Here is a 26,299-nt window from a genome sequence, read left to right on the forward strand (position 1 = left end):
TGTGCAAGTTCCCCCACTTAAAATGATGACAGAGGTCAGTAATTTGCACCAGAGGTACACTTCAACTGTGAGAGACAGAATGTGAAAAAAAAATCCATGAATCCACATGGTAGGATTTGTAAAAAAATTATTCGTAAATCAGGGTGGAAAATAAGTATTTGGTCACCTCAAACAAGGAAAATCTCTGGCTCTCACAGACCTGTAACGTCTTCTGTAAGAAGCTTTTCTGTCCCCCACTCGTTACCTGTATGAATGGCACCTGTTTGAACTCATCATCTGTATAAAAGACACCTGTTCACAGCCTCAAATAGTCAGACTCCAAACTCCGCCATGGCCAAGACCAAAGAGCTTTCGAAGGACACCAGGAAAAGTATTGTAGACCTGCACCAGACTGGGAAGAGTGAATCTACAATAGGCAAGCAGCTTGGTGTGAACAAATCAACTGTGGGAGCAATCATCAGAAAATGGAAGACATACAAGACCACTGATAATCTCCCTCGATCTGGGGCTCCACGCAAGATCTCATCCCGTGGGGTCAAAATGATCATGAGAACGGTGAGCAAAGATCCCAGAACCACACGGGGGGACCTGGTGAATGACCTGCAGAGAGCTGGGACCAAAGTAACAAAGGTCACCATCAGTAACACACTACAACGGCAGGGAATCAAATCCCGCAGTGCCAGACGTGTTCCGCTGCTGAAGCCAGTGCATGTCCAGGCCCGTCTGAAGTTTGCCAGAGAGCACATGGATGATACAGCAGAGGATTGGGAGAATGTCATGTGGTCAGATGAAACCAAAGTAGAACTTTTTGGTATAAACTCAACTCGTCGTGTTTGGAGGAAGAAGAATACTGAGTTGCATCCCAAGAACACCATACCTACTGTGAAGCATGGGGGTGGAAACATCATGCTATGGGGCTGTTTTTCTGCCAAGGGGACAGGACGACTGATCCGTGTTAAGGACAGAATGAATGGGGCCATGTATCGTGAGATTTTGAGCCAAAACCTCCTTCCATCAGTGAGAACTTTGAAGATGAAACGAGGCTGGGTCTTCCAACATGACAATGATCCAAAACACACCGCCCGGGCAACAAAGGAGTGGCTCCGTAAGAAGCATTTGAAAGTCCTGGAGTGGCCTAGCCAGTCTCCAGACCTCAACCCCATAGAAAATCTGTGGCGGGAGTTGAAAGTCCGTGTTGCTCGGCGACAGCCCCAAAACATCACTGCTCTCGAGAAGATCTGCATGGAGGAATGGGCCAAAATACCAGCTACTGTGTGTGCAAACCTGGTAAAGACCTATAGTAAACGTTTGACCTCTGTTATTGCCAACAAAGGTTATGTTACAAAGTATTGAGTTGTATTTTTGTTATTGACCAAATACTTATTTTCCACCCTGATTTACCAATAAATTCTTTACAAATCCTACCATGTGGATTCATGGATTTTTTTTTCACATTCTGTCTCTCACAGTTGAAGTGTACCTCTGGTGCAGATTACTGACCTCTGTCATCATTTTAGGGGGGGGAACTTGCACAATCGGTGGCTGACTAAATACTTTTTTGCCCCACTGTATATGTGACAGTAAGGATGGACCTTGTAGTTCAGTATCACTGAGTGTAATGAACTGTGCCGTCTCAGCCCTGCACCGAGCTGAACGATGAAGCAAGGACACGCGAATGACTTCAGCAGCTCCGGATGGAGCAGCAGTGAAAGCAATGATAAAACATTCCCGATACGTACAGAGATACACGCTTGGAGCGAAGACGGCCCTGAGTGGAAATTCTTATCTGCCATGTGATTAATTAGTCTAATTGCTCTATCCTTTTTGTCCTCTATTTCATCAAGTATTTCTGACTGCAGGCATTTTATCCACTTTGTCTATTTCCATTTCCTCTCCATTCCTCTGAGTTCTCATTTCTTATCCTTTTTTTTAACTGTTGGTGCATCTCCTTTCCTTTCCTTTCCTTGCCTTGCCCTCACTGCTCTTCTCCTTGCTCCATTCCTTGTTCTCACTCTTTCATCCTCTTTTCTTCCTTTGACTTTCCCTTTTGCGCTTTCTTTAGAGTTTTTTTTTTTTCATTTCCTACCTTTCCTCTTTTTCCCAACTTTCTCCAACTTCTTTTGTTTTCATTTAATTTTTCTTTCATTTTCTGGACCTTCCTTCTTCATCCTGCTGTCTTTCCTTTACTGCTGTTCCCTCTCCTTCTTGCTCCTTTCTTTCTTCTCGCGTCTTTTTCTTTCAGTCTATATTGAAAGATAAATAAAATATATCTATTTCCTGTCCTCTATATTGTCCTTGTCTTTCCATTCTCTACTTTCCTCATATTTTCTTCCCTTTTCATTTATTTTTCCCCCCATTTGCTGGACCTTCCCTCATCATCTTGCTCTCTTCTCATTTAGTTTGCATTAGCTTTCTTTCCATTTCTTTCCACTTTTTTCTCTCCTCCTTCATTCTTCTCTTCTGTTTTGCTCATCTTTCCTCCTATCGCTTGTTTTTCCTTTCCTTCCCTTCCCTTCCCTTTCTCTCTCACCCTTATTTCTCCCTCTTCCTGCTATTTTATATTGCTTATGTCTCTTTCCTTCTTCTGTCCTGATCTCTCTCTCATCTCTCTGACACTCAGTTGTGTTACTCACCGCCGTATCTGTTCCACCTCTCGCTGCGTGAGTGTGACTGTCCCTGTGACTTGCTGTTTGAGTGTGAGCTCTCCTGCTGAGTGTGTGTCCTTGTTAGTACTTACATTGCGGGGACATAAATGGTGCGGACTTGTTTTGGACACACAAACGATCGTTTCCTCCATGCAAATGACTTGATTTGAGTGTTAATAACCTGTTGGGTCAAAGGTTAGGTTTTAGATTGTGTAGGTTTTGGTTAAATTAAGTTAATGTAAGTTGAAACCTGACTGTGTGTGTGTCAGCAGCTAAGAGGCCCTGCTGATGAGCGCTACTACCATCAGATTGTTTTCTCCTTATATGTGTGTGTGTTGTCTTTTGTCTTGTTTCCTTTATTTGTCCAAAAGGAGGGAGAAAATAAAAGCAAACGAAGAACATGAGAGGGATCGACCTGCGGAGATTGTGAAATCCGTGGACGTGCATCATGTGGTTGTGTTTGATGCTCTTAAAGGTTATGGTTATAGTGGCAGTAATGAAACCTCAATCATCGCTCACTGAAATCCAATCATCGCATGCTGTTCCTGTCTGCTCCTCTCTTTTATTACTTAGTGTGTTTTCTTGCGCGTGGTGTTCTTGTTAGCAAGGAGATGAAAGAGGAATGGAGCGACAAGAAACAGCCTTAGCCTCTTCTTCAGTCTTCCACTGTCCACTTTCTCTCTCGTTCTTCTCTGCATCCCAGTCTGTTTTTAGCTGCTGTGCACATTCCTTAAATGTGATTCTCAAAATTTCTACTCCTTTTTTTTAATATATATATATATTTTTTTTTTATTGCCTGAACTCAATGAGTAAAGCTGTGTGTATATCACAGCATTTAGACTGATTTACAAACAGCTAACAAATCCTCCAGAACTGGCAGTTCTTACAACATTCTTACAGTTCTTACAATTATTTGCTATTATTATTATTTATTTATTTTTTACTAGAAGTTACTCTTACATGGTGTTAACCAAACTCTAGCAGAATTAATTTTTACTGCAATATTTGATTTAGTTTTAGTCATAATTTAGACATCTAAATACTTTTAGTTTTATTCGACTTGTAGTTTTATTATTAAGATTATAGGAGCCAAATTCAAAAGTTGATTCATTGACTAAAGTGAAAAGGTTTGTTATGTCTTTACAGAGCAGAGGTGCTCCACAAGGTTTACAAAGTCTTATTTTGAAATCCTTCCAAGTGTTGTCGTTTTCATGAGAAACAGGGGAGCTGGTTGTACGGATGCCATTTGTCAGGTCTAACCTTCATTCTGATTGGATCATTTCCTAAATCGTCCCGCCTTTCTGCACAACTTAATTAGTTCTGATTGGATCTTATCTCTCTGAATATTTTGTTTATAGTTGTTGATGAAAGTGTCGCTATGTTTCATCAGTTTTCGTCCGTTAGTTTTCGTTTAGTTATTCTCATGTTTTGTGAGGGGGGGAAAAAACTGCGATGAAAATTATTGGTCAGTGAAATTAAGACTGAACCCTAGATGGTTTACCAATGACCCAGTGGGTTTTAAACTATCATGTTTGTATAGGTTCTCAGTCATCCAAGTCATAGTCGTCTTGAGAGATATTTAACCCCTAGTGGGACTTCTCCCCTTTGTTTGTTGACCTGCTACTGATCATGAGAGTTGTCACATGAGCCAAAGTGTGAACAAAGACTAGGGTCTTAAATCATCACCAGGGATTAAGGGTAAACCACTATGTGAGACATTGTGACCTATTGAGGTAACATGAAGCGGGGTGTGAGTGGGGGTTGAAGCACATGGGGAGGGATCTCTAGACTGCATTGCAGGTAGCTGATACCTGGTGTCGTACTGTAAAGTTTTATTTTTAGCTAAATGATATAAAAAAAACCACTTCCCTGAAAATGGCTCCACAATTTTTCATTCAGCACTGATGGGTCTTTACAGATGTGAAGGTCAACCCCTTCCATATGCTCTAATGCTCTCCCATATTGTCATGAATGCTGGATTCTGCCCTGTTATTAAAGAGGCTGGGCCTCTCTGATAGATCGAGCAGCTCTGAGGTCCTCTTTTTATACCCAGTTAAGTTTCCATTTAACCTAAAAGGTTATCAGATGCTTCACCGGGTCATTTTGTAGCAACCTACACAACCTTTACACAACCTTTCCAGCATTTTATTAATATTCATTGCTAGCATTCAGTTAAAAAGAAAATCTCACTTTATTAAACGTTTGCGTTACAACATGTCATCTTTGTCCTATTTTCACTTACTCAAATAGATGTTCTGCAGTGTGTATTTATCCTCACTTTGCACAGATGCATATTAAATGTAACATTAAAACCCTTTTGCACGGATGACTGTGTAGATGTTGGGTAGTTAAATTTGCCTCTGTCTTGTGTTTGCTATCCTCCCTGCAGGGCTACACGGATGAACCAGTGTCCAAGGTTTTGTGTCATGTGGAGGACGGTTCGGTGGTGCAGCTGGACAGGTGGAACCTCTTAGTAGAAAAGAGCTCTGCCCAGCCAGAGGAGGGCACACAGAAGGTCAGTTTGTGCTGGAAGTTAGGATGTGTGCGTTCCATATTAGGTACACTGTTGGAATAAAGATAGGGCAGTTTTGGTGCTTTATTTTTCAGCCTCTGAGGTTTTTGCTTGTTAATATCTATACCGTGGGTTTAAAGAGTTGGGCTTTACCAAAAAGTGTGAATTTGGATGAGTATCAGTAGCTAAATGGTCAGAGTTTATGCTCAAAGAGGATGTGAGCTGTCTATGTGAATAAATTACATTATATTTATGCAAAGAGGCCCACTTCAGTGTTTTTCCTGCATCCTCAGCTGCCCTTGAACGTGTTCAACAACTACTTCAGCCTTGGCTTCGACGCGCACGTCACCCTGGAGTTCCACGAGTCCAGAGGTGTGTGAAAGCTATTTTAATATCAGTCTTTTTTTAAATTTTCACCTTGTGTCAACTCTATTCATGTTCCATTAGGTCCTCCTCTCCCTAGTTAATAGATCATTTTCTGCTTTTGTTAAAAAAAAAGAAGAGAAAGATGAGCAGAATGAAAAATTTACAAAGGATACTGAATCAGATTCACACATTCAGGCATGCACAAATGAGTCAGTCTCTCCGTGTTACTCTGCACCGCTCTGCGTGAGTTTTCACATTTGTAATCCCACGGTCTTTGTCGCATCTTTAATGTATTCTCCTTCTTTCTCTCTGCCTCTCTAATTGTGTCTTTCCAGAGGCCAACCCAGAAAAGTTTAACAGTCGCTTCCGCAACAAGATGTTCTATGCAGGAGTGAGTGTCCCCGATGACTTTCTTTCTGCTCACACATCCACAGACACACAAACCTTTGGAGCCGAAACTCTTCCTCCCAGTCACTGTCTGTCTGACACACAGACACATGTTAGGATGAGCAGGAAGAAGTCTGGTTTAAATAAGCGAGAATGAGGTGCTGCAAAAAAATCACTCAGAGTAAATACACATGGAGGCAAAGAGAATATCTCAGCTGTTTTTCAAAAGAAAGTAAAAGCTACAGAATGTAAAGAAACATCTGCTTTGACTTTATATCCCAAGCCTCTGTACACTGAGCAGATTTCAGGTGAAGTTGAACGAGGACCAGGCTGTACTTTTGAGCAGTACCAGGTTGTGCCACCTGACGGTGCAGGGAGTCAGTCTAGCGTTCACTCTGAGGGCCTTTACACACCAGCACGTAAAATCTGTGCAAATGTTTCATGAATTAAAACATTTTTCAGACTTATCTATTTTTAATGCAGCCATTCACATCGACCGCATACCTTTGCCAGATGATTTTTGGGTAATTTTCCTGTAATCCAGTAATTTTACTGATCTGTAGTGAGCCGAGGTCATAGCACGCTGTTTTGATCTTTGATCTATTGTTAATTAATCCAGCATTTTTCCAACTTCGTGCAGCTCTAGCTTCTGAACCTCCCCGATTGAAATAAAAATTCTTAAACAAGAATTTTTAAATTCGGAGCTATTTGGAATGAGCAAATTCTCTGTGAAGGATGTGAGTTGGAAGGGAGAAGTGATGGGTGGGAGTTGGAGCGGAAGCGTGTCACGGAGTTATCTCTTTTTAATGAGGGAAATGTAATGAACTGTAATTCTGTTTGATTGGGCCCCATTCTCTGTGTGTGTGTGTGTGTGTGTGTGTGTGTGTGTGTGTGTGTGTGTGTGTGTGTGTGTGTGTGTGTGTGTGTGTGTGTGTGTGTGTGTGTGTGTGTGTGTGTGTGTGTAGGCTGCGTTCTCAGATTTCCTCCAGAGGAGCTCCAGGGATTTGTCCAAGCACGTCAGAGTGGTGGTGAGTGTTAACACACTCTCTCCGTCTTCTCTCTCGCTCTCCGCCTGTATCGTTTTCTGTGTCGACATGTTTGGGCAGCAGGTCGGTGATTAAAATCCCGCCCTCTGCTTCTCTTTTAACGGCCGCCGTGCTGAAGTGTCCTTCATTAAAGTCTTACAAGAACCACCGCGCCGCTCATTCACTGACCCTGAACACTGACATCTACCCCAGGGTTAGAGCACCAACAGTTTTTTATTAACATTTCTAATGACGATTTCATTGGTTAATTGAAAAATTCCTTAAAAAAAGAAAAATGCCCAGAGATAAAATGAGCATATTTAAAGGGACAGTTCACCCCATCTCAGGGGTGATCCAGTATGTGGTGCAGAGCAGATTTCTGGTTTGTTGTCTCTCTCTTCATGTTAGCCCTGTGATGGACTGGTGACCTGTCCAGAGTGCGCTGCGCCCTCTGCTCTGTGCTAACTGGAGCAGGCTTGGACGATATCAGCTGTAGGTTCAAGTCAACATTAACATCTACAGAGGAATGCAGGAGAGGGGTACAACAGTATCTACAGCTATCTGTAAAGCATGGCAGAGGCTGTGTCTTGGTTGGGGGCTGTATTTCAGGCAGTAGTGTTGGATATCTTGGAAAATCTTATGGAATTAGGAATGCAGATAAGTACTATCAGATTTTGATCCAGCATGTAATGTCCACCCTGGACAGGCTGGCTTAATTTTTTTAGGTATGACATTGATCCCAAATACAATGTCAATGCAGGATGAAACACACAGTCATGGATTGGCCTCCCCGGAGCTCGGACCTCAACGTTACTGAAGCAGTGTGGGATCATCTACAGGCAGAAAAAACATCCAAAGACGAGCTTTGAATGTCTTTCAAGAAGTCCAGAGAACTATTCCTCAAGACTACTTAAAGAAAGTACAAGAAAGCAGCCCCAGAAAGTTCAGGCTGTGTTGAAGAATAAAGTTGCTTATATGAAATATTGATTTTCGATTGCCCTTATATTAGTAATTTGTCAATATTAGCTATTGATATATAGGTATTGTCTCTTGTGATGGCTGATTAACCATAACTAAAAAAGTAAAAAATAAATGAAAGAAACACCCTTCAGCCTTGTTATGAGTGTTGATGTTGCAAAGTTTGTCCACCAGAGGGCGCCCTGCAAATTTCCTGTTGGGAACTCATATGTGTGAAATAGCACATCTGATTGATTTGACTTGATTTGGTGGTGAACGGTCCCTTTGATCTTTTTTCCCAGTTAACAAACCCTGTAACTATCTTGGACTGAGTAGAACATAACTAAATTACAGGATTGTTTACTGTGTCTTCAGTGTCAGTGATGCCCCGAGAGCAGCATCTGTTGAAATTTCATGCCAGAGCAGCAAAACACAAACAGTTTTTTGATCGTCTCGGAACATTTTCCGACTTCCCTACTCTGATGCTGACTCTCATCCTCAAGCTTCTTGTTTCCTGCTGCTGATATAAATCTTTGGATAATAAATATATCCCGTCATTCAAAGAAAGAAAGAAAAAAAAGACTCAATCGTTTCCTTAAAACAATCTTGGCGCTGCAGTTTTGAACAAATATTAGTAACACAGGAGGAAAAACTGTTTGTTTGGGATTGTTTTCAGCTGCTAATTTGTTGTTGCTGTGAGTATTTATAGCAGCATCAGCAGATTTACAGTGCCCTCGTTCATTGTAATGCAGGAACTTGTTAGAGGTGTTAACGCTGATGTGTTTTATATAGTTTCTGTGAGAATAATGGAGCTGTGTGGCACAGAGGAATGAGCTCAAGCTTCGGATGCGCAGCGCTGAGGCTTTCTGTTGGTTTTGGTCTTTTCCTTGGATTTATTTATAGAAGCATATTGAATTTGACTGGACTTATCCTTTAATTATGCTTTGATTTAGAAACTTTCCTGGTGGAAAATAGATAATTGAATATGAAAAATCTGACCCAGAAATGGTTTGTACATTTAGAAAATGGCACATCTTACGTGGTTGCAGCAATAAATCATTAACGGCATCCTGCAGGGAGCTGAGTGTGGCGTGACCCTTGACCTGATTAATCAGAACGTGGGGGCGGGTTGGACCGAGAGTGAGGACAGTGAAACTGAGAGTAAAAGCTGAGAACGGCGAGCGACGCTTGAAATGACATTTAAAAGCAAAACAAACGTTCTGAGAGTGAAAATAAGTTGTTATACTGCAAATATGTGGCGCACATTCTGTGAAACGTTGGCTCAATGTTTCTCTTTCCATGTGTTTCACAGTGTGATGGCACAGATCTCACTCCCAAGATCCAGGAGCTGAAGTTCCAGTGCATAGTGTTTCTAAACATTCCCAGGTAGGTGATCATGGAATGGCCACGATGGCGCAAATCGATGGTTCCCAGGAATTTCTTGACCTGAACTTAGTCAGGCACTGTCTAGGTTTCTGAATATTATTGATTAGCTTCATAGCTTCAAATTCAAATTCAAATTCAAATTTTATTTGTCACGTACACAGTCATACACAGTACGATATGTAGTGAAATGCTTGGACAACTGCTCGTGACCTAAAGAAAACAAAAAAGGAAAAGGCTATGAATAAGATAGGAAATAAATATGAAAAATTAAAAAGGGTAAATTTAACTAGGAAGGAATAAAATATAAATTAAGGTTAAAAATGAAATAACTGTACAACACAAATTAGAATGAAGGGTAAATGGCTTCAACACAAAGGGGTGGGGGTGTAATGGTGTGGAGGATTTTTTCCATTCTTTGTGACCCTTATTAGCCTACCCAAGTCTTGTTGCTGACCACGCTGATTCCTACTCATCCTCCGATGGTTGCTTCCAGCAGGATGACACATGGTGTCAAACTGGTTTATTGAACCTGCACACAGATGGACTCCACAGTCCCATCTCAGTCCAACAGAGCACCTTTAGTAGTGGTGGAACAGGAAATTCTCATCATGGATGTGCAGTCCACAAATGTGGAGCAACTGTGTGATGCTATCATGCCAACATGGATGTTTCCAGGACGTTGTTGAGTCTGTGGCATGAAGAATTAAGGCAGCTAAAGCTGTGACATAGATGTGTTGTGTCTTTGAACATCTGTGAGGGGGCGGTACTTATTTTCCCGTCACTCAGTGCTGCTGCAGTGTCAGTTCTGTCTCGATGCCTTTTGTGAACCAGACAGATTTGAGAGCTTTTCCTTCCCAGCAGAGGTCTGGCTATTTTCTTTTTTTCGAAGAAATTCACGGCGGACAGACTCCGAGCGTCATCAGTCAGTCATTGGTGAATTTAGTAGCAGTTTTGTGATCTGTGGCTCAGTCAGTCTTTTTGAAAACAGTGTTGCTGTGTTGCTTCTTTGTGAATTTCTTGGTATTTGCTCTGCTAAGAATAAATAAAAACCAAAGGAAAAAAGTTCACTGTTATTGAAAAACGTGTAAATAATGGGGCATCTGTAAGTTTTAATTTCTGTCTAACAATTCAGTGTGTGACAAAGCATGTTAAATAGCATCTAGAAAACTGTGAGACACCACAACTCTCTTGTGACTACCTGACTAATTAAATTCTTGAAGTGGGCTGAAGGTAGAGGCAGGAGGTGTAATTCAGGTTTTATGCTCGCTGAAGCTGTTGACTTCAGTCCTCCCACGCAGCCTGGAGTTAAAATACTCCTCAGTCAATAAAAACAAATTTCATACCTGTTCGGTCAGAGGAAAGTCTGCGCCGTCACTGGAGAAAGATGAATCAGCCAGAAAAGCACCTGATTTGATATTTGAGTTTAACCTTTGCTAAAAAACATCAGCAGTGAGCGTGTCATCAACAGGACGCCACAGGGGGAGCCCAAATGACATTTAAGGTGTTTTTGAGACTCTGTTGTTGCATGATTGTGTTAACACGTGTGCAGATACTGTGCCGGCACCATGCCATGGGGAAACACGGGAGACCATCGAGACTTTGAACCTCAGCGGCATGACGACGGCTGCATCGAGGTTATCGGCTTCACCATGGCCTCGCTGGTAAGAATTTCAAAAAAGAAGCAGCGCAACGAAGAGAAAACCACATCTGAAAACGTCTCTGTTGTCCACTAGGCAGCGCTGCAGGTTGGAGGTCACGGAGAGAGACTTCACCAGTGCAGAGAGGTCATCCTCACTACCTACAAGACTGTACCTGTTCAGGTAATATTAGAGTGACAGAGTGTAATATAACAACCTCATACCTGCAGGATTCAAAGCAAGAGCAGCTAGAGAATAATCAGAGTATAAGAAAACAACAAACACGTAGAATTCCTCAGAATAAACACAAATTGTTGTAGTAAATGTACAGTTTTATTTAGGAGTGTCTAACATAAGGCCCGGGGGCCAGAATCGACCCAGCAAATACTCCAATCTGGCCCACTGGACAGCTTTGGAAAATGTGAAGAAGTTTTACGGCTTTTCCTTTTGATAAAGACCCTTCACCACCAAAACTGTTTATGCTGCATTAAAGTAATTAAGTAATAGATAAACAATTAAATTTAATATACCTAGTTTAGCTTGTATTAAAAACATTAATTAATAAAAACTTTGAAATTGAAATGGTACGTGACAGCAAACTTTAGGTCCGTGCTTCTAAGACTTCCTCTGGTACAAAAACCTGGATAAAGTTCCCACTTCCCCATCTCACATGTTTAATTGATCAGTAACAATTAAAAACAATTGACTTCAGGTGAAATTAATTTCAGCACAGTCAGTCCTGTTTCCCAGCATGAAGATCAACCTTTTTAAATTCCGTATGTTTCTGGTGATGCACCTCACAGTTTGACAAACCTTTGAGATGACTGACTGATTTTTAATTTTTCTCTCTTAAATATTTGATTCAATTCTTCGTTTAGCTCTGAGTAACTCTGCAGGGGACAATATTTCATTATTCATTCTTTATTTCATTATTATTTAATCATATCTATTAATGATATTTAAAACGTAACTATAGTGCTGGCTGTAATATAAACAGAGAAGCAACAACGTTGAGAAACAAGAAAAGGGTTAAACAGTTTTTCTCAGATGGGTACATGAGAACCTCTCGGGGTAGTGTAGAGTACTGCATTGTTTAAAGTAACAGTCATGCAGAAATGATGAAGTCATTCAGCTGCAGTAAATGCAATGAGAAGTGCGAGTGTATTAAAATTGGCTATATATTTAATTTTATTTGTGATATTTAATGACAAACAGACAAAAGTGAGCCAGATGTTTGTGTGCGGCCTCTTTTCTGCAGTGACTCTGATCAAAAGCTCAGATAGGAGACAGAGATGAGAGCTGTTAAAACCCTCTGTTTGTGATGAGCAGGGGCTCAGTGTGAGATAAAGAAGGATTATTTTGAGCTGAATCGTGCAATGCCGCTCTAGTAGAGTCCGCTATACTGTGCTGCGGTTTGTGAGATTTATTTAACCTGACATTTCTTTTTATCAGGCCAGGTCAAATAAACATTACACAAGCTATTACTAAATTGAAGACGGCTCAAAACATCTCCAAGAGCCCAACCAAACCTTCAAACAATCTGTTTTGGGTAAAATGACCCCAATAATGACCATTTAAAAAAAGAAAAAGAAGGTTGAGCTCATATAAAGTCATCAGGGAAGTGTTTACTGAGGTCACAGAGCAAGTGAGTTGAGGGCCGTTTTCATTTTATAGAAGTGGAGGTCTCTTTCCAAACAAGAGTCACCCTCTGCTGGTCCTTAGAAAGAATGCAGGTTTAAGACGTCCGTCTTTTAAACTGTTTGTGAGTGCAAGTAGCTTCTTGGCTGATTTTCGGATTTATATGCTGCTGATGTAAGCCTAAAAGAAGCAAATACTATGAAGTCATTGGTTTGACTTTTAAAACATGACCTCAGCGTGTCTTTCTGTTCAGGTGGACGGCGAGCCATGCCGACTGGCTCCATCCACTCTCCGCATCTCTCTTCGAAATCAGGCCAACATGGTCCAGAAGAGCAAGAGACGCACCTCTGTGCCCCTGCTCAACGAGTGAGTCACACACACACGTGCGCGCTCGTACAGATGGAGGATCTAGGCCAGCAGCGTTGTAAAAAATCTGAATGAGTCACACAGTCTGTTTAGCAGGAGCTGACATTCACTCGTCAGTCTCCCACATCTCCGTACAGCACGCCAGACCAAGTCAAAGGAGGGACGTGTAATCAAATTAATCCAAACAAGAGCATGGGTGACACGTGACACTGGCAGTTTCCTGTGAACAGGAGATGCTTATTGATCTGTTTCAGGAGTGGCAGTGCTGCCTTGTGATTTCCTCCTGCACAAAGAGAATCACGAGACTACTAACCCTCCTCCATCCCCGTAGCACTAATATCTCTTCATGTATATCTCTGTCTTTATCTGTGTGTATTTTAAACCGTGTCAGCTACAGTAACTGTGTGCATGTGAGAGCAGGAAGAATAGAGGGTGATGACTTTCTGTAGCAGAACTTATCGACTGTCTGTACTGCTACTGTGCTATCAATGTTTGTCCACTTACCTCTGGGCTTTTCTCCGTCTGTTCCTCCTGTTCTTCTTCTTCTTCTTCTTCTTCTTCTTCTTTTGTCTTCCTTCATATTCACTTCTTCATTCCTCCAACACACACGCCGGTGTGATCTTTAATTATTTCTTTTCTTTTCTTTACCTTGTCTCCTTCCCCTCCTCTTTTTTTCATTTCCTTTCCCCTCCTCGTCATTTTCTCTTTTTCCACCCCTCATCTCCCCCCGTCATACGTTCCTCCTCTCTTCTGTGTGTGTGTGTGTGTGTGTGTGTGTGTGTGTGTGTGTGTGTGTGTGTGTGTGTGTGCGCGCGCGCATGTGTACGGCCGTAGTATTCAGAAGGTGTGTGCAGCTGATCTGCGCCGCCTCTCTGCTCCCCCCGACTCCTTCTCTGTGTAAGTACCTGAGCCCTCTGTGACCGGATGGATGGATGTTTGTGTCCGTGTGAGTAAATGTGTTGACAGCGTTGTGTCTTTATTGATCCATCAGGCTTTGACCAATATTTGACATGACAAAATCAGCAGTTGGCATCTTCCCAGCTTTTTGTGGTCAGTTATGATGATTTTAATGATAGCAAATTATAAAATATTTGACTTTATTTGTTCATTTAACAGTTTTTATTTGTAGTATTGGAGGTGGTGCTCAGTCAAAGCTTTGGCTACTGAACAAAAGGATGAAGCAGAAAAGCTGCGACCCATTTTAAAATGAGAAAATCCCACGGGCCCCACCCAATCTTAAGTCCTCACCCTAATCATGATACAAGAGAAAGTGATATTTCCTTGAAAGTTGTGTTTAAAAAAAGCCTTAATAGCAATCGCACTGATGAAGAAACGTAAATGTCCAACCAGGCCTTTCAAACATGACACGCTCTTTAACCTGCAAACACTTTAGTACAAACTCACGGGTAATGACTGGTACATTCACCACGAGTGAGCCTCCTGCATGCTGAACTCAGGCAGTACCCTCACCTGAACCAAGCAGAGTATTTCCAGGAGCGAGGAAGAGTCTGACGTGGGCTGTCTCCTGCTGCATGTTTAATGCGAGGAAGGGCAAATCAGGACAAAGTCCCAACATTGAAAGAGGCTCTGCATTAGGATTCCCAACTCATTTAAAGTGGCGCTTTTTGGGTTTTTAGGTGCAGGCACCTCATAGAGAGGAGACGGTTATCCAAGGACACCCTGACTAATGTTCCTCTGTGCTCGTTAGCAGCGGTGGCTAATCAGAAAGACAGCAACCTGTGAGACGTAACAGACAGGAGTCGTAATGTCCTTATTTTATAAGCCCAGATTTTTCCTGTTGGACGTGTTGGCTGTGAGGGTCCATGAACCCCATTTTGAGAACCCCAGATTTGAAATGCTCAAATAGCTGTATTGGTCAAACCCTGCTGTGTCGTGCTGGCTGTTGGTGTTTGTGTTACACAGGCTGGAAGAGAGCGGCAGAGAGAGAAAGAGCGCGTGGCAGCATGCAGATAAAAGCCTGTCCACTCCTCAGTGTGCTTCTGTCTTTTGTCTTAATGTTTCCCTCGCTGTAGTCCCTTTACCTTTACCTGAACCGAGCCTCTCGCTTGACGTCCAGACCCTGTAAAGTGTCTTAATGTTGTGCTCTGAGTAACAAGAGTCATGTAACTGTTGTAATTTCAAACGCTTTCTGTCCCTTTGCAGGTAAGATTATTGAGTTAGAGCTTTTGAGGCTCTGTGGACGTATGATTCTCAAACACCTGTGCAGATGTCTTTTATATGTCAGAGCTCATAGATCTGTTTTCACATGAACGAAAGAAGACAGAGGAGGAATTAAATATCAGGTAAAAGCAGCTGAGCTGAACTCCACTGTGCTGCTTACTGCTGAAATATTTATTCAATTCCAGTGTTTTGGTCTGTCCAGCCTTCGTCAGGTACGTGGGCAGCATCTCAGCATGAGATCACTTTCACTGAAAGTCAGACGGACCAAAACATCGTCAATAATGAAGTGCAGGAGTTCAGCTCAGTTGTTTGTTTGTTTTTACGTAGTTTTCTCCTCTGATCGAGCTGCCACTCATTCAGGTGTGCAGACACTCAGTTATATTTATATTTAAATAAAAGCTCAGATCTGTTTTGCGTTGTGTCCAGTTGTGTCTGTGCGTGCATGTATGCATCTGTATGCCTTTCTCATTGTCTGCTCGGGCATGTCTGATCTGTGCGTGTGTGCATGTACATGCACGTGTGTGTGTGTGCTTTTTCCAGTCCTCACGCAGTTCCAGATCGTCTGCGTCTTCGAGTGAACCGGATCAGCCTCCAGGAGTACGACAGGCTGCAGTATGACAAGGAGCGGCTACGAGACATATGTAAGGCTCTCTGTGTCTCTTAAATTAAAAAAGAAATCAGCTTTAATCTGACTTTTTGTATAAATTGTGGGTCACCAGCTGCAGAATTTTGTAGCTCATTTGTTTTTAGCCAAACCAACTTTATGACACACATATAGCTAGCAGATACCTGCTAACCTGTTTGTTATTGCTAAGAATTCCACTAAGGCTGAATTACATCTTAAGACTAAATTAGCGTAAGTACTGTAAGTCACACTGTTTGTCAAATAAACCATTAAAAATAAATTCCAAAAGGCAGCAACAGGATACACGAAACATAACTTTAAGCTTTACAACGAGCAAATGGATGAGTTTTGGTTATGAAGGAGGAAACTTTCCATACAGGCTGGTTTTGTACCATGACACATGACAAAAAACACATGACAAAAAAAAATATGTTTTAGTGGTTTATAAAGTAACAAACCTTTGACTCATGTGACAGACAAATAAAACTAGTATTTTGGACCCGACTGTGTCCAACATTTACGTTTCTGCAGCCTGGCACCACGTTTTCATATTTAAACATATTTCTGAAGATTTCTAGTGCAGAAAAATTTTTTTCTTAGTGTAGGTGATCAGCTGTGGATACAATGTGTTGATAAATCTTTACTATAATTACCCTAAAGCTCTAACATGTGTCTGTGTTTTGTTTTGTTTTTTCTCAGCCATCCCTGTTGGCATAGTGGTGGTGAGGGGGGACTGTGACCTGGAGACCTGCAGACTTTATATTGACAGATTACAAGAGGCAAGTCTCTAGCTTTACCACCATCATCATTATCACTTTAATTGCCTCCCTTGTTCTCCTTTTCTCCTGTTTCCTCCTCTTCATCATTATTTCATGATCCACGCAGCAGCGTCGCTGCTCCTTTCTCAGTTATTTATAGATGGATGAATGACCGGCACTGCCAGGAACGCAGAGGTGCTCTTTAGCTGTCTGTCTCATGTGACTGAATGTAAAATGTGTAGAAGCTGTTGATGTTTTTTGTGTAAATGCTTCTGGCTCTTTGTTAACCTTGAAACCTGTCTGCTGTGTGCTTGCTAGGATTTACACCAGGCACCATCTACTGGCCACAGAGTGCACTACCAGGTATATGACTTTGGGGTGTCTTTCTGTGAGGGTTGAGAAACACTGAAACATTTGGACAGTCATCTAAGAGTTTAACATTTTTAGGTGGCTGGCAGCCCATAAGCATTTGGCTAAATAATAGCTAAATAATATAAACTAACTTTATCTGTTACAGGCTGGCACCCACTCTCAAATCCTTGTAGTAACCCTTAGAGTGGTAAAATCCCTAAAAACAACAAAAGATATGCACTACATGCTGTCTTATTGTCTTGCTCATCTCTGCCACGCTACAAAACACTCGTAAACAGCACTTTTGTCTTTCTCACGTGTTCTGTCTTTTGCTTCGTCCTTACTCTGATTAATCTCCTGATTGAACCCTGTTACATTCAGTTCATTGTTCAATAAAAAATGGCGACGATCACAACATTTGTCTCTTTGCCTCCAGGATGAAAGCAGAGGTGTCCCCCGGACCAGTTCAACCAGCAGACTGTCTCCCAACTGGAGCTTCTTGGATTGTGAGTGACTGAAACACCTTAAACTGGATCAGAGTCCTTCTAGAAGGATCTCGGTAACATCTTCATGCACCTGTTGTGGCAGTTAATTAAATTAAGTTTAATTTTAGTGGTCCCCAAAACACAAAAACTGCATGTATAGGGTCACCAGCTTGCAGACTTTGACTCAAAGCATTTTAAAACCTTACTTTTTCTTCCCTCCTTGAGAGTTAAATTTCTACTAAGATGCTGTTACAGAATTATTTATGTCTGTAAACCGTACACATAGCTTCTTAAAGCCTTCAACTAGTCACCAAACTAGTCAGTTATCCATCACATCCTTTAGTAAAGTGTCAAACACAGTAATGTATTCAGACTCCAGTCCTGAAAGTAGGGTAAAGTTTATTTATTTTGTGCTTTTTAAGAACAAAGGTCACAAATTCCTTCAAAAGCTGCTTGTATTGGCTCACTTGACACAAGGGGGCGCCACAGCAGGTGATACAACAATTAAGATTATGAGCTCTAAGAGCCGTGCTTAGAGAGTGCTTTGTAGTGAATCAGAAGAGTCGACTCCCATTGAGCGAGAGCCGGTTCCTCACTTAATTTCCTTTCGCTGCTCAGCTCTCACATAGTGGCTCAGCTATGGTCCAATCCCTCCATAATGCAGCCAATCACATGCAAGGATGTAGCATAACATCATTATGTGAAAACAGAGAGGGTGAGAGACGCGACAGTGAAGTGGAGCGTGTGTCTGTCCTCTCAGTAAGTGAGTGAGACAGTAGACAGCGGTGGGCTGTGTGAGTGCATCGCAAAAACACATAAATGTGCCTGACACCCGTAAACGAAGCAGCATCTGGCTGCAGTTTAAAGACTTTTTAGTCTCCGTCTCAACTTTGTCTTGGTCTCCACCTGGTCTGTCTTGGTATTATCTTGGTCTTGGTTTAGGCGGTCTTGACTACAAGTCTAGTATTAGTTGATCCCAGGCTGAATGTGTAATGTTTGCTAACTTGCAAAGAATTCCCACAGGGGGGCGTCAAAAGTTTCAAGTTTCAAAAGCCACAAGTAGCACAAAAAAGGTTTATTATTATTGTCTTGGACTTGAGTTATAAACTAAATTTATAACTCGATAAAAATGAAAGTCGTTGAAGCTTTTTCTAAAATCATAAAAGATTATTTGGGTATCATAAAACCCTGCAGAGATTTTGATGAATGCAGCTTTACAGACGTTTTATGTCGCGTAACTGCGTGTTCCTTCTCTGCAGCCACGTCAGCCGACCGCTTCTATCGCATCGACAAGGCTCAGGTATTTTTGACTCTCCTGCTGCTTCAGAATTCACAAAGCTTGTTTCCAGGTGCATTTTCTTCCTCACGTTCCTTCTTTCTTTCCTGGTTCTCTGGGGGTTTGGGGGTTTTGTTTTAGGAGCATCTGCATTTCGTGACAGAAATCTGTCAGGATGAAGTGTTCATCCTGGACCACGAAGCTCCAGTGGTGAGCCAGGGCTCGTCCGCGGGGATGCCTGATCTGGTGGTGGAGCCCACTGCCGGGTAAGTCAGCAGATAGAGGTGACTCACTGAGGTCAGGAGCCTCTTCTGTACGGTGGTCATTCATGCACCTCAATTAAATAAATATATGAATGACATGAACAATTATTAAGCAATGTTTGCATGCGTTTTTACACCTGGTGTGATCAGAAAAACGTAGCAGGTGAGAATTATGTCATGTTTTCCCAGATACATATTGAATTAAAAAAAGGAAATTTAGGAGACACCATCTGTTTGTTTGGTTGTTGTTTGTTTGTTTGTTTGTTGTTTGAAGATATCTGAACCAGAAAACTCCATGCACGCACTTTGTGGAGAAGTTTTCTCCCTCCCAAGTGTTTTGGAGTGCAGTGCTCGAGCCTCTAGGATCATCTTCTGTCTTGGTCTTCAGAGCTGTTCAGTCAGTGAGCAGCTGAATGCAGGCAGAGTTTAGCATCTATTCTCTGACCTGCTAATAGAAAAATGGGCAGTGAAGAGTGACTATCCCTTGGAGGTGGATGCTGAGGTGGATGGGTTCAAACGGCAGAACTGACATTGCGTGATGCGAGTGAATCGTGTCATTGTATATGATGCAGCCGGCACGGCCCTGTGCATTTTATCTGCTCCCCTCACCTCTGGACAGAGTAGACAAAAGAAGGATTACAGAGAAAACTATCTCTGAGAAGTTCACGCTCCACATGAACGTTTCGTTTTACCTACTGTGTGATCACCTTTCTTATCCTGGGTATCAAATAGTTTCCATACCTAAAATGCAAATGAGAAAACGTTTATTCATAATGAAGCAGCGAGCGATTTGGGAGAAGCAACGTCTTTCTGCTCCCAGGCGAGGCAGATCCCCCTGATGCATCTGAAAGAGGGCAAGTGACATCACACGTAGCCACCGCAGCGTCACCCCTGCGTTTTAGCTGCCGCCACACTGTTTTCTGTGGAGCCAGAAGTGACCATGTTTAGGTGAAAGGATGGAGCGCATTCATAACTCTTCACAGACACACATCTTTGAATTATTGCTTAGAGGAAGAAGCCCGCTCAGATGGGACATCAAAACTAAAGCAAACGTGTGTTTGAGGCTGAACATCAGATCATTTCTCTTCAACATTTATAATTAACAGATGTGGCCATAACTTTGCACTTGCATCTGCTCAAAGATCACTTCTATCTGATGAGAATATGAAGGTTTCCACGGTTACGTGATACTAACATTGTGTAAGCACTGGAAAAGTGTTATCTACATATCTTATTAACGCTGTCTTTGTTTTCTGTTTGCAGCGCTCCGTTGACATCAGACGAACAAGGTATCACACGCACGCACAGACACACAGTCAGTGTCACAATATTAAAGTTTAACTTTTTAAGGAGCCTGAAAGTAAGAGATTTCTCCAAAAACACAACAGGCAAGGTTAAACTTTGTTGTATAAATTCATTTCTAGTTATTTATATATAACAAAAATACAATAAAAATTTCCTTAAAGTGCTTTATGGAGAGTAAAGTCCAGCAATCAGATGGCAGGCGACTGTGGGAAGGAAAAACTCCCTGGTAACTGGTGTATATTGATGTTTTTTGTTTTGTTTTTTAAACAGAAGCAACGTCTAAGCCAGGCTCATCTTCCTGCTTTGATTCCTTCTGTAATTTTGTCATATTTTAAGGAGTTTTCCAGCCCTCTAATTACTCTCCTGTACTTACCTGGTACAAAAGGGCACATTAAATGTAAAGTGTTTGGCGTGCCTGTAAGTTGTAATATTCAGAGTATGAGGGTAAATATTTGCCTGATTTGATTAAATGTAATGCGGTGAATGTAAACCGTAAACATCAGCTGGTTGTGAGTTGTCAGGTGGAAGTCACGGGTTGACCTTTGATATGACTCATAGATTAGTGCGTGTCTCAACTTTAGAAACTAAAAGTGAAACGCTTCTCGGACAGATACAGTTTCCTCATTTGCTTTTGTTTTCTTTCTGAAAAATAAGACTGAGCAAACTTTTTCCATTTTCATATGGAGATGGGCAGTTTAGGACTTTTCTTTACAGGTTTCTGTCTTTGGTAAATTGATTTGCTTTCTTCAGTGTGTTCACACTTCTGAACACACTGTGGAACGGTGTTTGCGAGGCCTGTTTACAGAGTCACATCATCAGTCATCCATATTCCCGGGACTCCCCAGTTCTCCCAGAGAACCGGTTGTTCCTTGTGCTTCCAGTTCTGCTGCTTTTTTTCTACTTGTGCCGATTTATGATTTTAGAAGCGCCTTGCTTGGACCGAAATGTATTGCTTTTAACACATTTATTTAATTATTTTCCTAAAAGCAGCTCCGACGGTCAGTCGCTGACTATGAAATCCTCATCCGTAAATGCTCCAGACACACATTAAGTGCTGGAGTTTTAGTTTCCCTGAGATTAATGCTGTCATTAAGTGTTTCTAGTTTCTAGTTGGGCTGTTCAGAGCAGCACGATGCCTCGAGACAAGAGGAATATTTCTCCTGTGTGGAAAAAACACCTCAGCCTTCACCTTTGTAAGAAAGTGGAGCAAAGTTAAAATAGAGCCCTGTGGAAAGACTCAGGCTGATGCTCCCTTCAAACAATAGGTCACCTTAATTATCTGTTACTGAGAAAAAGATCCCTGCATTGTTTTTCTGCTGTAAACAGTGTTTGAGCACAGAGACAGCTGCAGAAAAGATGAAGAAAGTGACTGCTTTGTGTTTGTGTGTTCACAGCTCTGCTGACAGCTGCAAGTTCTGGGGACCTCTCCACGGTAATTCACATCTACTCTGTCACGGCCTGAGGATGACCTGTTACTAGCCTGTGTGTTAGCCACTGCAGAATTAGTTTTTGTGGTTTAATGTTGCACAACAGTAAAATTCCCTTTGCCCAGCCGATCAACAAAGACTCAGCAGTTTCTTAAGTCATGAAAAGGTTAAATTATGCATCACTCCAAACACCACAGGATCCTTTTTTTTTAATTACATGCATGCTGTGACTCATACTACAGGCATTCTTACAAAGTTCCCTGTCAGCCATGACAGTAACACCTAATAAAGGGAGGAAATCCCACAGTTTCTTGTTTCTGTCATGTGTACATGTGACGGTTTTTCCCTCTCTTGGTTCTGTATCAGACCAGACATCCTTCATGGGGCAATGAAACTTGGCTTAAAGTGGGAGGAACTAAAACAGGTTGTTCCAGACAGAGGATGAGCTAAGGGGCTGTTTCAAGAACTGATAACAACAAAAACAAAAAGCAAAACAAAAGTAACTCTGGTTGTGTCAAAGAATTGAAGTATGCAACTAGAAATGAGTAGAGTCAGGAAAAACTAGAAGTAAAAAACTCCCCAAAAAACAGATTATTGATGTTTGCAAGATCACGAGAAAATGTTTTAAACTGGTTGTGGCCTGGCTCATAGTCCAGGACAGAAATGGAAGGGGCACTATAGCAGATGGTTAATGAGAGGACTTATTCGGATACAGTAAATGAAAGAAAACTAAAAGTGATAGCAGTGGAATGCCCACATCTATGGGTGTATTTTGGCCTTTTATGTCAACAAAAACAGAGGGGAAGAGTTCTGATTTTTGTGGACCAACAACAAATCTGTGTCTTTATCTCCTGTTTTTGTCACCTGTTATTGCTTGCGTCTCACGTCTCCTGTGATTAAGATGTGGGGTGTTGCGACAGATAAACAAAACTAAAAGAAAGACACGCGGGTCCACCGGGATAGGAGCGAGACAGTTGTTAGCTGAAGCTGCTTTACCCTGATTCCCAGACAGTAGGATCATTAACCACTCTTGTGTTACACAGAGAAGGCGTCCTCTCAAGGTAGCAAGTTTAAAAATTATCCTTAGGCACTTTGTCACAAAAAACCCACTTAATTTAATTTCTCTTGAAGAATACCAAAGCTAACATCTTAGTAATCACCTTGTTGTTCTTTGACAAACAACAACAAGGTGATTACCAAAGAGCTGTTAGCTGAATGTGTTTTTGGAAAGTGGAGGATGAAAAAAGAATTGGGGTCTAAAAAGATAAATGAAATAACATATAGAAATAGATTTTCAGTGCTTTTATCAAGAAAGAACAATCAGGTTTTTCTATCAAGAAAGATTTGCTCTTTCTTTGTTCCTGTTTTTAAGAATCCTGGTTGATGTTGAAAATCTTGAAATCGTGTCTTCCTGTCGGCCTCTGCAGCTCTCACAGTGTGTGGATCGAGGCGTCAATTTGTTGGTCCGAGACTCTGGGGGTTGTTCGGCGTTGCATTTAGCTGCTCAGAGCGGACACGCAGACCTGGTCCGCTACATACTGCAGCAAGGTGAGAAAGTGCATGTTAAATAAATATCTGTGTTACTGTAAACAAAAGTCTCCAACAGCCTCCTGGATCTACTTTCAGTCAGTCACAAAACTGAAAGACTCAGGTTGTTTAGGGTTAAAATCCCACAGCTGTGTACAACTCAGTGTCACAACAGCAGTTCTGGATATTCACAATATCCAATGTTCATACTGACACGTTTTAGTATTTCATGAAAACTCTTGTCTTACTTTGAATTTAATTGCAGCAAAATGTCTCCAACAAGTTGGGAAGAGGGCAAAAAAAAGCTGAAAAAGAAACAAGTGGAGGAACATTAACAATGTGATGATTGGGTATAAAAAGAGCTTCTCAGAGAGTAATGAGGTGCAGATTGGTGAACCTGTGCACAAGACCTGCATGTAGAAATTGTGGAACAATTTGAAAAACATGTTCTTGAATGTAAAATTACAAAGATGTCGAATATCGCATCATCTACAGTACAAGATATCATCAGAAGACTGAAAAAAATTGGACAAATCTCTGTGTGCAAAGGCCAAAAATAAATACTGGATGTGAAATGATCCAGAAACACTGAGGCAAAGTGGAAGACTGTTCTGAGGGCAGGAAAACATGGACTAAAGAGGATTTGGACCTTCTGGCTTGTTTAACAGCATTTGTACATTCAGATCACTGCTCACGCTTCCTGTTTCTCCCTCCTCAGGCTCCAAGGTTCTTCTGGATTTAACAGACACAGAGAAGTACTTTCTGTTTCGTTTTCTCTGAAGGGAAATGTATCATTCATGTGTATTTTATATTTGTTTAAAATTCACACGTAGTGATTGTGTGAGAACCTGAGTGCAGACAACTCAATCCTGTAGTGTAGTGTGGTATAGAACAGTCTGACCACAGTGACGTTACTGCTTTATCTATGATCTTTAGCTTTATATATGAGTTGTATCTGATCACCAGAATGTGTGTGTGTGTGTGTGTGTGCGTGTGTGTGTGCGCGTCTAGAGGTGACACTGCATTGCACAAAGCAGCATCAGGGAAGCAGCACGCAGTGTGTCGACTACTGGTCGAGGGCGGGGCGTCACTAGAGAAGACCAACTTCCAGGTAAACAGATGTTTAAATGGTAAATGGACTGGTTCTTATATAGCGCTTTTCTACACAACTTTAAACAGCTGCACATACAATTCCCGTAAGTCCCGATGAATCACGCAAATGATTTACAGTGAAAGGTTTTGTGGCTTCCAGGGTGTGTCACTCACTGTGAAAAAGGAATCGGCCAGCAGCTGATACCAAAAGCTTAAAGAACAGGAAGTATGGCAATAAAAAAAAACAGGCTTTACCAAACAGATCAGTGCATCACATCTTTGTCCTGAGGGGAAGTGTGTGATTGTCATTTATATTTTCAGGCAAAGAAGAGGTAAGTCAGTCGATACTGGCTGCAATAAAAGAGGCAAAGTTCCCCAGGACAGTTGTGACCTGAAAACATGTTTAAAGATTAAAAGCTTCTTTAGTTTCTCGCGTTCACTGACTTTCTTTAGGTTTTAGAGGCTTTAAGGGGCATTTTACACCACAGTTATTTTGTTTAAAGCACCAAAAATACCTTAAAAAATCCTTACAAGCAAAAACTTGTTGCAGAATTACTAAAAATGACTTTCGTCAGACTGGGTTAAACAATAAAATGTGGAAAGTCATCTTCTCAGAACCTTGGTAAGACATGTAGTTGCATCTAAACATGCGTCCTCCATGGTTCCATTTAAAGACGGTGATTTATTCTTTAGGCCAGATTAGCCCTCCATTATGCTAACTAGATTAGAGATCTCGCTGTGGGACACCTTCCTCCCTTACCTTCCATTTTTAATCCATCCCTCGGATTCATGCTGCCGCTTTTGTACGTTCCTTTTGGATGAGAGGCACGCTCCAATCTAATCGTCTCTTTCCTTCAGGGGAAGACGCCGGCAGACCAAGCCGATGGAGACGCTGAGCTCGCCGCCTACCTGAGCTCATCGTCTGCAAGCCACGAAGACCTGGAGACGGCCGTGTGATCGCGAACACGCTCGCGCACTCTGTGTCGCTCTGGACTCTGCGCGCTCGACGTGGAGAGGAAAACGTTTGGATTCGACTCTTCGGGCGGAGAAGTTGGAGACGAGCCAGAAGAGATGAACTGCTTCAGCTCGCAGCAGCACTGCAGAGGAGATTTTACTGGTCTACTATTTATTTGTATTTATTTATTCATATTCTATTTATTGGTTGTGCCGATTGAGTGAATGACTGATCGTAGGACTATCAGGATGCAAGTGCAATTGGACCAGCCGTCACACGTCGTGAGTTCACCTGTTTCTCATCTTATAAGGGATTCATGCATATTTTACTCCCTGAGACTTCTGCAGTGGTTTAAAGTGTATAAAGTGTCATTTCAGCGCTCGTAGGAACAGTAAAAGTTTTTGTTTGTCCCTTAAAACTTGTGCCAAAGACATTGCACTAGCGTAATGTCACATTTCGTCCCAAATTTCAGTCATTTTCCCATCATCTGTCACATAGTTTGATTTCCACGCCTTCCCTAAACTTTCTTACTCCCATGTCATTAAATATGCAACGCTAGCGTTTGCAATCACGTGCTGCCCGCTAAGTCACACATCACAAAATAAAACAAACAAAACGAACATATCCTCCCCGGGTGCGCTCGTCCTGAAGTGCTTGTAATGTTTTCCGCTTTCGGCTTCTTGCGAGTCCCGACTCAACGCCACTTCTTATCCTATCAGAGTCGTTGCTTCGCCGTGACTCATAAAAATGACAAAACGCTTGTCAGCTTTCTGACTCTTTCAAGCAGCTGATTACTTCCAGGAACACTCAGTGGACTAAATGTGTCACATTTTCTACAGACAAAACCATGATTCAGAGCTACGTGTACAGATGAGTTTTTAAAAGGTTTTTTAAAATGAGGATCTGCTCTTGCCCACTTTTAACATTTATTTTCATTTTATGTCTGCGTCACTGCATCATTTCTCCAACGTCTTGGCATGTGCTGGAGTCTGAGAGGTTCACAAAGAGATCTTTAAACTAAAGCTGCGATTGAGTTATTCGCATGTTTAAAAATTTATTGTGGCAAACATGATGGAGGGACTTTATGTTCTCCACAGCAGCCACACACAAAAAAATACACAAGCTGATATTAGAC

At 41.7% G+C, this 26,299-nt stretch overlaps 1 protein-coding gene across 2 annotated transcripts in view; it reads left to right on the forward strand.

Moving 5' to 3' along the window:
- dgki (diacylglycerol kinase, iota) overlaps nt 1–25,912 on the forward strand; it is a 97,955-nt gene extending 72,043 nt beyond the window's left edge. The window contains exons 14-34 of one of the 2 annotated variants that reach the window (XM_080885974.1): nt 5,035–5,160; nt 5,451–5,529; nt 5,859–5,914; nt 6,876–6,938; nt 9,205–9,278; nt 10,828–10,939; nt 11,012–11,098; nt 12,807–12,919; nt 13,754–13,816; nt 15,641–15,741; nt 16,425–16,504; nt 16,802–16,846; nt 17,271–17,340; nt 18,579–18,619; nt 18,737–18,861; nt 20,122–20,147; nt 21,558–21,595; nt 23,018–23,138; nt 23,836–23,872; nt 24,129–24,228; nt 25,068–25,912. In XM_080885974.1, the coding sequence (XP_080742100.1) occupies nt 5,035–5,160; nt 5,451–5,529; nt 5,859–5,914; nt 6,876–6,938; nt 9,205–9,278; nt 10,828–10,939; nt 11,012–11,098; nt 12,807–12,919; nt 13,754–13,816; nt 15,641–15,741; nt 16,425–16,504; nt 16,802–16,846; nt 17,271–17,340; nt 18,579–18,619; nt 18,737–18,861; nt 20,122–20,147; nt 21,558–21,595; nt 23,018–23,138; nt 23,836–23,872; nt 24,129–24,228; nt 25,068–25,166 (1,656 nt within the window). In that variant the 3' untranslated portion in view covers nt 25,167–25,912. The remainder of the gene's footprint in view (nt 1–5,034; nt 5,161–5,450; nt 5,530–5,858; nt 5,915–6,875; nt 6,939–9,204; nt 9,279–10,827; nt 10,940–11,011; nt 11,099–12,806; nt 12,920–13,753; nt 13,817–15,640; nt 15,742–16,424; nt 16,505–16,801; nt 16,847–17,270; nt 17,341–18,578; nt 18,620–18,736; nt 18,862–20,121; nt 20,148–21,557; nt 21,596–23,017; nt 23,139–23,835; nt 23,873–24,128; nt 24,229–25,067) is intronic. The other variant, XM_080885975.1, reaches the window with a different exon arrangement.
- The last annotated feature ends 387 nt before the right edge of the window (nt 25,913–26,299 follow it).

The sequence above is a fragment of the Rhamphochromis sp. 'chilingali' genome, assembly GCF_963969265.1.
Source record: "Rhamphochromis sp. 'chilingali' genome assembly, chromosome: 7".
In the NCBI taxonomy this organism is placed as follows: domain Eukaryota; kingdom Metazoa; phylum Chordata; class Actinopteri; order Cichliformes; family Cichlidae; genus Rhamphochromis; species Rhamphochromis sp. 'chilingali'.